General features: G+C 38.4%; 1 protein-coding gene across 1 annotated transcript; it reads left to right on the forward strand.

Annotated features, from left to right (window-relative positions):
- Positions 1–6,660: 6,660 nt before the first annotated feature.
- pdzk1 (PDZ domain containing 1) lies at positions 6,661–11,613 on the forward strand. The gene is made up of 7 exons (XM_075479467.1): positions 6,661–6,867; positions 6,987–7,200; positions 8,790–9,122; positions 9,205–9,401; positions 9,486–9,710; positions 9,786–10,076; positions 11,468–11,613. Exons 1-7 carry the CDS (start codon positions 6,661–6,663, stop codon positions 11,519–11,521), a joined length of 1,521 nt encoding a protein of 506 aa, XP_075335582.1. The 3' UTR covers positions 11,522–11,613.
- The last annotated feature ends 287 nt before the right edge of the window (positions 11,614–11,900 follow it).

Here is an 11,900-nt window from a genome sequence, read left to right on the forward strand (position 1 = left end):
AATGTTACAGATTTTTTCCTGTATTTCTTAGGTATTGGAAAACATAGAGAAGATTAGAGAAATAGACTTTGAATTTACAAGTAAATTAACATGAAAAACTTGTAAGAGTGAAAATATAAACAATTTCCATCCTTTTAAAGCAAATTTAGTCTAATGTCACATTTAAAAAAAAAAAAAAAAAGTGAGACACTGAACTCATCGCCTGGAGTGCAAACCAAGATGAGTAAGCCCACCAACCAAAAAGCACAATAGAACCACCAAAAAAAACACTCCTAAACCCAAAATAGGCCAACGCTCAAAATCAAAACTAATAAGACTCATTTGAAAACCCCTAAAATAACTTTACAATTTAGGATTAATCGGAAACTAGGAAATAAACAACTAATACAAGCTAAATCTAATCAGGAGCCGAACCACGCCCACTATTCACCTCATAGAATCATGGGTAACACAAAAAATGTAAAAACTGTGAGTAAAGTCCCTCAGAATTTTAGCTTAAGAACCGACTTTTCTACGTAAAATTAAACGCATGCCTGTTAATGACAAATATTTAATGTATAATGTAAGTCAATTTTGTAATTCAAGTCAACCTTATTGCCAATATCGATTCACTACCATTTTAAGCCAGAATTTTTATATATTGGTGGCTTTTGGCCATATTGTAAGTAACGTTATTCTTGCTGCATATATTAACATCCTTCATGAAATATTAAAAAGTCCAAATAAAACACAAGATCACATGAAAAAGTAAAGATAGAAACCTTTATTCTATTATGGGAAATCACCGTACTTTTATAGATATTTTCTGGCAGAATATGAACTGAATGGATAAACAAAAGGCAAACAACTACAACAAGAAAAAGTGAAAATGCTCTAAAAACACACGGTGGAGTATCTGAAAGTTAACTAGATGGATTAGTAACATGTCAGTCACGTAAAATTTCGAGGAATTTGGGGATTTAAATCATCCACATAACCTAACATTATCGAATTGTTGAGAAAGATGAAACTGCATGCAAAGTACAAGGCTTGAAAACGAATGTGGAGTATTAATGATTTTAAGGCAACACTGTATTAAGAACAGTCATGTTTCTTATTGGAAATCACTGCATGGGCTCAGGAAAAAACAGATTAAAAATCAGTGTCACTGAAGACACTATGTCAATGCATTCACAATTGCAAATTAAAATGTCACCAAGTTTTTCTTTGCAGCCTGCAGGGTTTTAAATTATGCACAGAGCAAGTCACATTTGCCTCAGGTTATGCCTACTCAACTTTTGTCAGAAAAAACACGGCCACGAACAGGATAAAACTGTACATTTCCAGCCCCAATGCTGCAATGTTAATAAGTAAGCTCTGAGCTATCACCTGAGGAAAAAACCCACAAACCTACGCCGCCGGCATTGTAAAATATTGCTAAGTCATCCTTTGCATGCTGCAAAGCACATGGGCTTTAGAGCAGTAATAGCAGCTTCTAATTTGATTTTAATGCATGCAACTGCCTCCATAATGTCGCTGGACGAATGAGTCCATATTTTTGTTAACGTCACACATGAACTATATTTCACATAACCCCCATTTTGGGTTTCACTCTTCTCTTATAGTCGACGGAAAAGGCTTTTGAATGGTCTCCATTCCCGGATGATGTTTGCTGTCAGCATCTAATATTCCTGCAGCCAAGGCAGCAGCTCATCATCACCACAGGACACTTTTTCCTTGAGTCATAGACACCAGGGGCTGGCAGAAATTGTGACTAGTTGACCCACAGGAATGAAAGCAGGTTTTCATCATGAGGTGGACTGACACAAATTGGAAAGCTATCCTGTGGTCGTACAAATCAAAATTTGAAGTTATTTTTGGAGTCACGTACGCCTCTTCGCAGCAGAAAAACTGATGGACTACCTAGCTTGCGCATTATCGTCCAATAGTTCAAGCCAGCATCAGTTCTCTGCATGTCTGCCTACAGGTGCTCCTGGTGCTTCTAAGCCTGGATTCCCCACAAAAGCCGTGGATTGACGTGGAGTATTGTTTTTACAGGTGTAGCAGCTGGTTGTCTGATTTTTCATTGTTTTTTTATGTTTGTCTCTTCATATCTCTTTTCCTTTTTTTCCCTTCTTCGCTCTCCCTCTCTCTCTGTCCCCCGGTCCGGTTCGGCACTATCACACGATCACATCATGTTAAGTATTGTAACAAAAATAAATAAATAAAAATGAGGAGTTGATGGGCATTAAGGGGAGCTTTACATTCATAAAGCTTCCCTTGGCATAGCAAATGTGTTTAGCATAAACGGTATTCAGATTACAATTCTGCTGCCATAATGCTGGACAGGACAAGGGGTAAAAAAAAAAAAAAAAAAAAACAGGAACCAGGAACCAGGAACCAGGGGCTGATTGGCTTGAAGAATGTGTGCAGAAAGATCATTAAGTGTGGTGACATGAAAATTGTGAATGAAGGGATTTTGACAGCGTAGGAAAGAGGAAGTCAGGAAAGAAAGAAAAAAAAGAAAAAAATGGTATGGATTGCACTGGTGTGTTTGGCATGGGCAGTTTCCGCATCTGTGAGAGAATCATTAAAGCTGAATGGTATACAGGTTTTGGAGCAACACAGGCTGCCATACAGGTGTTATTTTACAGGAGGGTCTTGTTTATTTTTGTAAGCACCTGCCTAATCACATTTAGCACATATTACAACAGCATGGCTCTGTAGTAACAGAGGCCAGTTGCTGTCCAGACCCGTCATCCATTGAAAACATCTGGCACATTATGACGGTAGATGTAAACTATCAAGAAGGTGGTGTCCTCTATACAGGAAGAAACTGGAAACATGTGAACTACAAAAGTACAACTATTGGTCTGCTCTGTTTTCAGATGTTTACAGAGTATTGTCAGAAGAAGAAATTGGACAATACGCCGATTAAAAATGTATTCAGTTCCAACTTCGGTCAAATGTCTCAGTTTCAGTACTCAAAATGTTGAATGATTGCATTCTGTCTCACTCCCAATTCACATTGTTGCAGAACTTGTCGAAGGAGTTTTGTACAATGATTGTTTTTGCACTGACATATGCAGTTTCTTCACAGAAAAAAAAACACATGCCTTAGTCTACTATGTCATTGTTTTATGTACAAGAGGTGGAATGTAATCACTTTTACCAACTGACTCTATCCTCCAAGGTAAGTGCAGTAAAGTGATGTTTAACGAGGTCGTTCTTGCACTGTTTGTATCTCCACTTTTACAGCATATGTACAAAGAGAGCAGGGGGTAATGTGATATACATTGTTGCAAACTGCTGAAGCACAGTGGATGCCCGGAAGGAGGGTAATGGACGTCATGCATCTTTTCACCAACAGATGCACACATCTGTCAATATGCGTTACTGCTGCTGGTGGTAATGTGCGGTAAAAGGAAGCGGAGTGCTGAAAAAAAAGGAGGAAAAAAGGTAATGGGCTTCGAACACAAGTTCAGATTATCGATTAAAAGGCTTTGGGATTTGACTAAACACTAAATGTGTTTTAGTGAGGATGGAAAATCTAAGTGACCCCATATTTTTATAACATACAGGTGCCTTTAAGGACTAGAAAAACTCTGTTACTTTTGCGTAATATTAGAACTTTTAATCATATAGACTAGAGTATGAATCTACATTAGAATTAAAGCAGTCTGTAATAAGACAGTAAGTAGTTTTATTTAGATTACACAAACCTGGATTACACAAAAAGGCATTTCCACTTCAGCATCCTTAAATAAAAAAATCACTTTCCATAACAGAATGGATATTCCTCTTATTTTTAAAACTTTAATAAGAAATTACATAACAATGCAAGAATTATAGAAACTTTTTTTGCTGTTAATTGACATTAATTGCTTCAGATTTCTAATTAAGCTACAAAATTACAGCAAAATTGCAGGAGTTGCACTGTAGTTCTAATATTTTAACAGTTGTGTTTCTTTAGTGGGTGAGGCAGGATGTTTACTACATTTAGAATTCAGTTTAATAAGGAGAAAGTACAGGAAAGTGTGACACACATGAATTGGTGTATAAATACTGAGAAGAAAGTTTGGTTTGGTGGTAAGACTTCAAAGCAGCATCAAGGCAGAATATGACAAGAATGAGGATAGGAAAGGCCCGGGGTGAGATTTAAAAAGGATGGAAAACAGCCTGATATACAGTCTCCCTGGAGGGTATGAGAAAGGAAGGATGATATCAGAATTCATTTCAAAGAGCAGGCAATAAGCAGAGTCAGTCAAAAACAGAATGTTACCGAAGACATCAGCCCAGTGATGAATTAACTTTTATAGTTAGCAGAGTTGTTTTGCTTGGCTTTCATTTAAATTGAGTGACCTTTGTCCCATCTCAAGGACAACAGTTTGTGCCTTTGATAACTCTCCTGTATTTACAGACTACAGGAACCATAAACCTGAGACTACACTCAAGCTGAGCCTGACCTTTGTGAGCCTTGTAGATTGGTTCCAAAATAAACTGCAGTTTAGCTCACTTTGTGTTTGTTTTTTTTTCTTTTTTGATGTTGAAGATGTAGTGAATGAATACAGCTCGCATGTAACAAACTCGTCAATGTTGGTTTGCCTCGAGAGTATCCCATAACACACTTTTAAGTGTCACATTTTAGCAGAAATGTATTGAGCAGGGCAAAATAAAAATAAAAATTGGAGTTTTTCTGCAGATTCCGTTCTTGAAGCTGTTAAGTTGCATTTGAATAATTGTGTTATAAACTACACAACACGTACTTGAGTAAATATAAAATACCAGTGAAATCGTCACAGAAATGATCAATCGTTTCAATAAAACCATTTCAATAAAGCTTGAACAGGCTGCTGAATCAGACTTGATTTAAAAGTGGGTGTAGCAAAGATAAGTAATATCTTGAACATAGATAATTTATTCTGTTTTGGAAAGTTGGGCTTTATCTAAATAAATCTCCTGAGGATGCATTTCCATGGATACTGACTATGATGTGTTTGCTTAATTGCCACCTGCATCATGTACCTTTGATCTCGGAACCGATGACTGCTCACCCTGTGAGGACAGATTGCACAGAGTCATCGCCTCTCCACACATTCATGACACGAGACACTGTTAAATAACTCAGCCTTTAGGCTCACCTTTGGCCCGTCAAAGTCCCTGCACTGAGCACATGGGAGGGAGGGAGACAGGTTGAAGACACAATAACACCTAATCAGTGACAGACGAGCTCTCTCTTTAGACTGGACACTGAGCCTGAGACGGAGCTGGTGAGTGAACTATCCTGTTTTGGTTTTTTTGGGGGGGGTTTCTGAGATTTACCATCATACGTCAACAGCAAATATTTAGAGCAAAGAAATCATGTAAAGAAATACAAACAAAAATATGAAAAGAAATAGTTCCTATGTTTGGATGTGGAGATTCATAAGAATTCCTGATGGGTTGTGAAAAGATGAACAGCATAGAAACCCAGGAACACATATTCTGCTGTTTGTTTCATTTCTCTCGTGAATATTCGCAGATTTCGAGGTAATCCAATACATAATCATACCTCTTTTGACTTCTGGGAATTAAGGAAATACATTTCTTTGGTTGAACAAGTCATAAAAGATGACTTTCATATTATTAAAAATGGTCACACAAACTCACGTGTTAGACCATAATGACAAAAAGCACATCTGGAATAAGTTTAATCAGGAGTCATAGTGCATGAGTTCATAAATTGAGGTTATGCTGTAATACTTATTATGTAGAATACATTTTCATAAAACTGTTTTATTGAAGCTGCATTTTTATTACAGGGTTGTGCTTATGTCATCTCTGGGGCTTTGCAACTTTGACTCAAGTGATTCACTTGATAATATCTGAAATGTCCTCTTGTTGGAACTTTAAAACAGTTTATTTGAATTCTGATTATGATTCTAAAGTATTAAAAGATAGAAGACATGAATCAGACCGTGGCATTTTTGTAATATGTGTTTTCTATGTACGTAGCCATCGCTCTCATAAAGGATACCAAGTGTTTCTGTGATAAAGAAGCTTGAGACATCATGAAGTGGTTTTTTTTTTTTCAAATAAGAATAATCATGTTTTTTTTATTTGCATACATCACCTGATGATGCATATCATCTTGACAGATTTCTTGTTTTGAGTCAGTGTACAGGAATTCTTTAAGGCTTTAGCATCTGCGTGTGCTCTTAGGATAAGCAGACGACAGGACACACATATCTTCTATGACCCTCCTGTATGGAAATAATGGCACAACAGGAAAATTACAATAACAATCCTTACTATGCATCCAAAGTCCATGGGATTTTTTTTTTTATGATCTGTAGTCAGCCAACTATTAACCATTAACTGTCACTGTCGAGAAGTCATGGAAGATTAACTTCTCATCTGAGGTTATCAGCATTTTGTTTGGGGAAATAAGGGCAAGGAATGGTATGAAAATTTCAGGTACTGTCGTGGCTCCTTTACTGAAGTACGATTTCAAGAAATCTGAAAAACATAACTGTTATCTCTGACTCTTGTCGCTTATTTCAAGTATTTTTTTAATATATATGTTTATGTGTATGTCTGTTTATGGTTATACGGTAAGACAGATATTAGATATTGATAATGTGGAGATATAATTTGGGGTTCTCTTTTATGTGCTCTTTGCTCTCTCCTATATGTAAAGACATGGCCATGTACAAGCCAAGGGTGATTTCTCTCGCCAAGAAGCCGGGACAGAATTTTGGCTTCTATCTGAGGGTGGAGCAGAACGAGGAGGGTCACCTGATCCGATGCCTAGAAATGGGAGGTCCCGCTGAACTAGCTGGCATGAAAGATGGAGACCGCGTCCTCTGGGTCAATAGAACATTTGTTGATGGACTGTCCCACTCAGAGGTGAGCAGGATGTAAGATTGCTGCAGTTCATTAATCAGATCAATAACAAGTCCTTGGCTGTTGACATAATCCTGTCAGGTGTGTCTTTTCTCTGACCCTCCTTTGTTTCCCTGGTGCAGGTGGTGGAGCTGGTGAGAAACAGTGGAACATCTGTCGCATTCCATGTTCTGGATGAAACATCTTACAAGCAAGCAAAAACAGAGGGAGTAAACCTCTCCAACCCTCAGAGCAAACCAGTTGCCAATGGGGTGGCCAAAGCGGCTCCAAAACCTAAACTCTGCTACTTGGTCAAGTCAAACTCAAACTATGATTTTTCTCTTCGCTCGGTGAAAGGTGAGCTGAGATTCGGGGGCAAAGAGAACTAATGATTACTTTTAAAATAAAATCTACAACAAAAGAGAAACACAATTTAGTACAGAAGGAAGAAGGGCAATGAGATTTTAACTTTACAATTTTTTGAAGTATGACTTATTGATGATAAATTCAAAAAGGTTCATAGGTCATTTGTCCATGGCCTTAAATACAATTCATAACGCCGTCTTTTAAAGAACAGCCACAGATGGGAGGGAAAGCTTTGTTAAAGCGTGTTTTTTTAACTGGTCACAAAATTCTCATAAGGAGGCAAGGGGGTTGGTTAATTTACATTCTTTTTACCATGCATGTAAAGCCCTTACGAACACCATTTTGCTGGTTGCCTGGGTTACAAGAAATAAAGTACGCCACAACGTCATTTTCTGGTTGGGTTTTGGCTGTAAGATCACTTGGTGAGAGTTAGAAATCAAATAACTTGGTTTGGGTTATGAGTTCATTTTGGCCTGCATGTTTTTGAGGACACTCGTTAGCATGTATAGCATGTAACGATGCTCCACAGCAATGCCTCATGTGACAGGGCACGAGTTCTTTATCAGGACAAATTTGGGGTTTTCAATTAGTGGAAAATATTTTGGGATTAAATCCCCATCGACAAAGAAACTTGCATTTTCAGTTTCACTTGATTGGTTCAGAAAGTACACAACAGTGGCAAAATACTTATTTTTTATTTTAAAAAACCTACTTATATATATTTTACACGCCATTAAAAAAAACCCTGTTTTTTGAAAATTGAATCTGTTATTTGAAGAACAAAAACTTTCAGTTTTTTTGTGTAGGCTAGAAAAAAGACAAAGTTGACACATTTGACATTGTGAGAGGGACTGTTTTAAAGCAACCCTGATGCTTAATCCTAACTAAATCCAAACATAAAAGACAAACTACATAATGGGGTCCAACCAAAAGGGAAAAACACTCTCCAAAATTAGAGTCGTGTGCAATTCCATGGCCATAACCTTAAGCCCTTGAAAACAAACTCTTTTTTGACTCTATAAGCTAGTAAACACTGCTTTTTTGTCAGTTTCCAGTAATCATCATTCCGGTATTATTTGTGTGACCATGAACACAAAAAAAAGAGGGAAAATCAGTAGAATACATTTCATGAGCAGCTTGTTTTTGATGATTTGTTGATATGCTGCTGTGATATGGTTATAAATGCCACACATTCAGGCACTCCTATGAGTGTGTTGGGTGTGGCTACAGGCTTTAAAGGTTCGACCAAATGGGGTAGTAACTTACATAACCATCCATCATTATCATAAAAGTCCTTGTAAAATATCAAATTATTGGAGACAAATCAGATAGTGAGAACTGCAGCAACAGTCCATGTTGGGAGCAGAGGTCCCGCCTATCTGGAGCCAAAGGAAGACTGTAGAAGTTTCATGCTGAAAGAAAAAAAACAACAGTTGAAGATATTCCAAACAACAAAGTGTAACCTGTCATTAAGGGCTTATATCGGATGCATTAAAACATTTATTCAAATAGGTGTTAATGGCTTCTTCATTTTCTCAAATGTTAAGTTGGAAAATAATTTTTTTTGCTCTTATTACCAGGCGAGATGGGTCTGTTCATGACAGATGTGACTTCAGGAGGTGTGGCTTGCAAAGCAGGTGTTAGAAACAAAGACCGTCTGCTGGAGATCAATGGGGAGAACGTAGAGAACTGCACACACGATGAAGTGGTGGAAAAGATCAGAAAGTTGGGCGGCAGTGTCATGTTCCTGCTGGCTGATGACGAAACGGACAAGTTCTATCAAAGCAAACATGCCAAGATTGGAGCGTGGTTGGCAACAGTCAAGCATCTCCCTCACAAACCGCGCATCATCAACATGAGCAAAGGATCTGATGGATACGGCTTCATGCTCAAAGAGGAACCCAACCATACAGGCAAGGCCATGATAATATCATGTTACTTATACTGCAGAGACACGGCTGTGGTTTCATAATGTCCTACCTTGACTCCATGCAGGACACTTAATAGGTGACATAGAGAGAGGCAGCCCAGCAGAAAAAGCAGGTCTGAAGGAAATGGACAGAGTGGTTGCTGTGGATGGGAATCTCCTAGACAGTTGCAGCCACGATCAGGTGGTGGACAGAATCAAGAAAAGTGGTGACCAATGCTGCCTCCTTGTGGTGGACCAAAAGACAGACCAAATTTATCAGCAGGTGAGCTTCGGAGCCACTGAGTCTGTCTTCAGTTCTGTGTATACTGTACATTAGATAGATAGCATAATATTGTATATCCCACAGGGGAAAGTGTCTCCTATGCTTTTCTGGGAAGATATGAAGGATTCCAACTCACCGCCCAGTTACATAGAGGCTATGAATACTTCTGCCTCCGTTCGACCATCCACACTTGCTCAAAAGAGAGAAGAGAATCCGAGGCCCAAGCTGTGTAAGATGGAGAAGACTGCTCACGGCTTTGGGTTTCACCTAAATGGTATCCAGGGTCTTTTTGGTCAGTACATCAAGGAGGTAAGACTAACAAGAACGTTTGCTATGTGATGACAATCATTTCAAAACCAAGCTGTAAGACAATTCTTGTTTCAGGTGGTGAAGGGCGGGGCAGCTGACATAGCAGGCCTGGAGGATGAAGACATTGTAATAGAAGTAAACGGGGTGAACGTGGAGCAGAGCAGCCACGAGGAGGTGGTGGGAATGATCCGCAGAAGTGGAAACCATCTGGAGATGCTGGTGTGCAGCAAGAACCTCTACGAAGAACTTAAAATAAAAGGAGAAACATTCAATGACCACGTCCACACTGCAGACACACCAGAAACCATCAAGAAGAGACAGGAGGAGGCCAGGCCTGAGACCCCAACAAAAGCAGAGAGACAGAGGGTGAGAGGTGTTTTTTTAGCGGTGACACTTTAACAAATGTCACACGCTAACATTTTCAGGTAGAGATGACAAGGTTGTTCTGTCAGTTTACTCTTTTCAATGAAATAATTGTATATTTGGTCGATTGATTTTTCCCTAGAGAATAACTCTTAAAAACTTAAAAAAAATTTCTTTTAGTACTACAAGAACAACCATTGAATTGAATTAGTGCTGATTCTTGAACTAATTCCATTGAGGATTCTTTCAACCTTAGGGCCATCTAGCTAACCAGACCAGTCCACCTGTTTCAAAGAGGGTGGTTGTAATCAGTGGTTTTTAATTAACTTTGGGTGTTTCCAAACTGTAGATATGACTCTGAAGCTGTAAATATCCCAGCACTAGATAAACAATTCTGGAATCACGCCCATTAATCAGGAGCTCAGTGACCATCAAAGCAAGTTGATGGATTGCACTGGATTTCATTCAGATATTTTATGTCCCCTCCCAGGATGAATTGTTGTATTTGTTGATCCGTGTCATCAACTAACATCAATTGAGAAAAATATAGACATGGCCAGTGTGTCACAAACACACCTGAAAAGTTGTGAACATGACAATCTAAGACCCCATCAGCTCATTCATGGCTTCTGGTAACAGTTAAATGGCAAAATCATATTTTTGCAGACCAAGACTTTTTGATTGCTCCACCGTCAAATTAATACAGATATAATTATTATTATTTTAGTTTTTTTTTGTTTTGTTTTTCATTCCTCATTGTTATCTATATACAGCTAAAGCCTGTTTGAAAGCGAACACTCGGACTAAAAAACAGAAACCAGAAAAATCCTAGCACATATATGTTTCTCAGGACTACTTGCTTGCTTCCATATTACACCAGCTAAACCTTAGCATGTTGGCATTGACATTGGGATTCTAATGGTGTCTTAATAGTACATGGTACAGTACAGTGCTGCTCACTTTCTTAATACTTTTTATAAGTACTTAGAATTTAAAAAGAAAATGGAGGACTAAAGCCCCCTTGAAGAATACTGATTAGGAAAACATGGACACACTCCTTTATCCCCGTTACCACGATGCTGCAACGTTTGCTGCACTGTTGCATAAAGTCATAGCTTTGACTGGATAGTGTAGTTACTACTACCTCCAATAGCGGTTCTTAGGTAAGACCCCCTTACGCTACCTGCCTGTGATATGATTGCAAGTCGCTTTGGAAGAAAGCGTCTGCCAAAATGCATAAACATAACACACAGGTGGTAAAAAAAAAGCCGTTGACTTTTTGAATGATTAAACTTGGCAGGGTACTTTATGCATATTGACTCAAGTCCAAAATCATGACACCTATGCTGCCTTTCTAATTATCAAACTTCAATTTTTTTTCCTCTCTTTTTTAGACTCCATCTGTGTCGTCATCCTCATCTGCAGAAAGCCTTGATATGAGGCTCTGAGAAATCACCTGAAGAACACCGTTCCCGATTTGCCCAAATCCAATATTGATCAGTTTTCTTTTTCATTCAACAACGTGCTCTATGAGTGTCACACAAGGTCGAATCAAGAGTAAATAAATATGAGGAGAACCGCTGAACAAGTAGAGCAGAGATCTTTGAAATGCACTGTCAAAATCGGATTTATAGCCGAGCTGCTGCTTCTTGAGCTGAGAACAAAAACATGTCATCAAATATGCGTGTGTTCAGAAACATGATCATACATCTTGAGATCTACTTGTTGATCAGAATCTCAGATGATTCCTGAGACTACCAATGTTGACATTAAGATCGCCATCTATATTACCAGGAAACACGGCGGTCTTTTATGTACTTCTGTATG

Source organism: Odontesthes bonariensis, chromosome 12, assembly GCF_027942865.1.
Source record: "Odontesthes bonariensis isolate fOdoBon6 chromosome 12, fOdoBon6.hap1, whole genome shotgun sequence".
Taxonomy (NCBI): Eukaryota; Metazoa; Chordata; class Actinopteri; order Atheriniformes; family Atherinopsidae; genus Odontesthes; species Odontesthes bonariensis.

Coding starts and splice junctions, on each gene's coding strand:
- pdzk1 (XM_075479467.1), top strand. CDS start 6,661: ATGGCCATGTACAAGCCAAGGGTGATTTCTCTCGCCAAGAAGCCGGGA. Junction 9,123..9,204: donor AGAGGAACCCAACCATACAG/GCAAGGCCATGA, acceptor GACTCCATGCAG/GACACTTAATAGGTGACATA. Junction 9,711..9,785: donor TTGGTCAGTACATCAAGGAG/GTAAGACTAACA, acceptor TTCTTGTTTCAG/GTGGTGAAGGGCGGGGCAGC.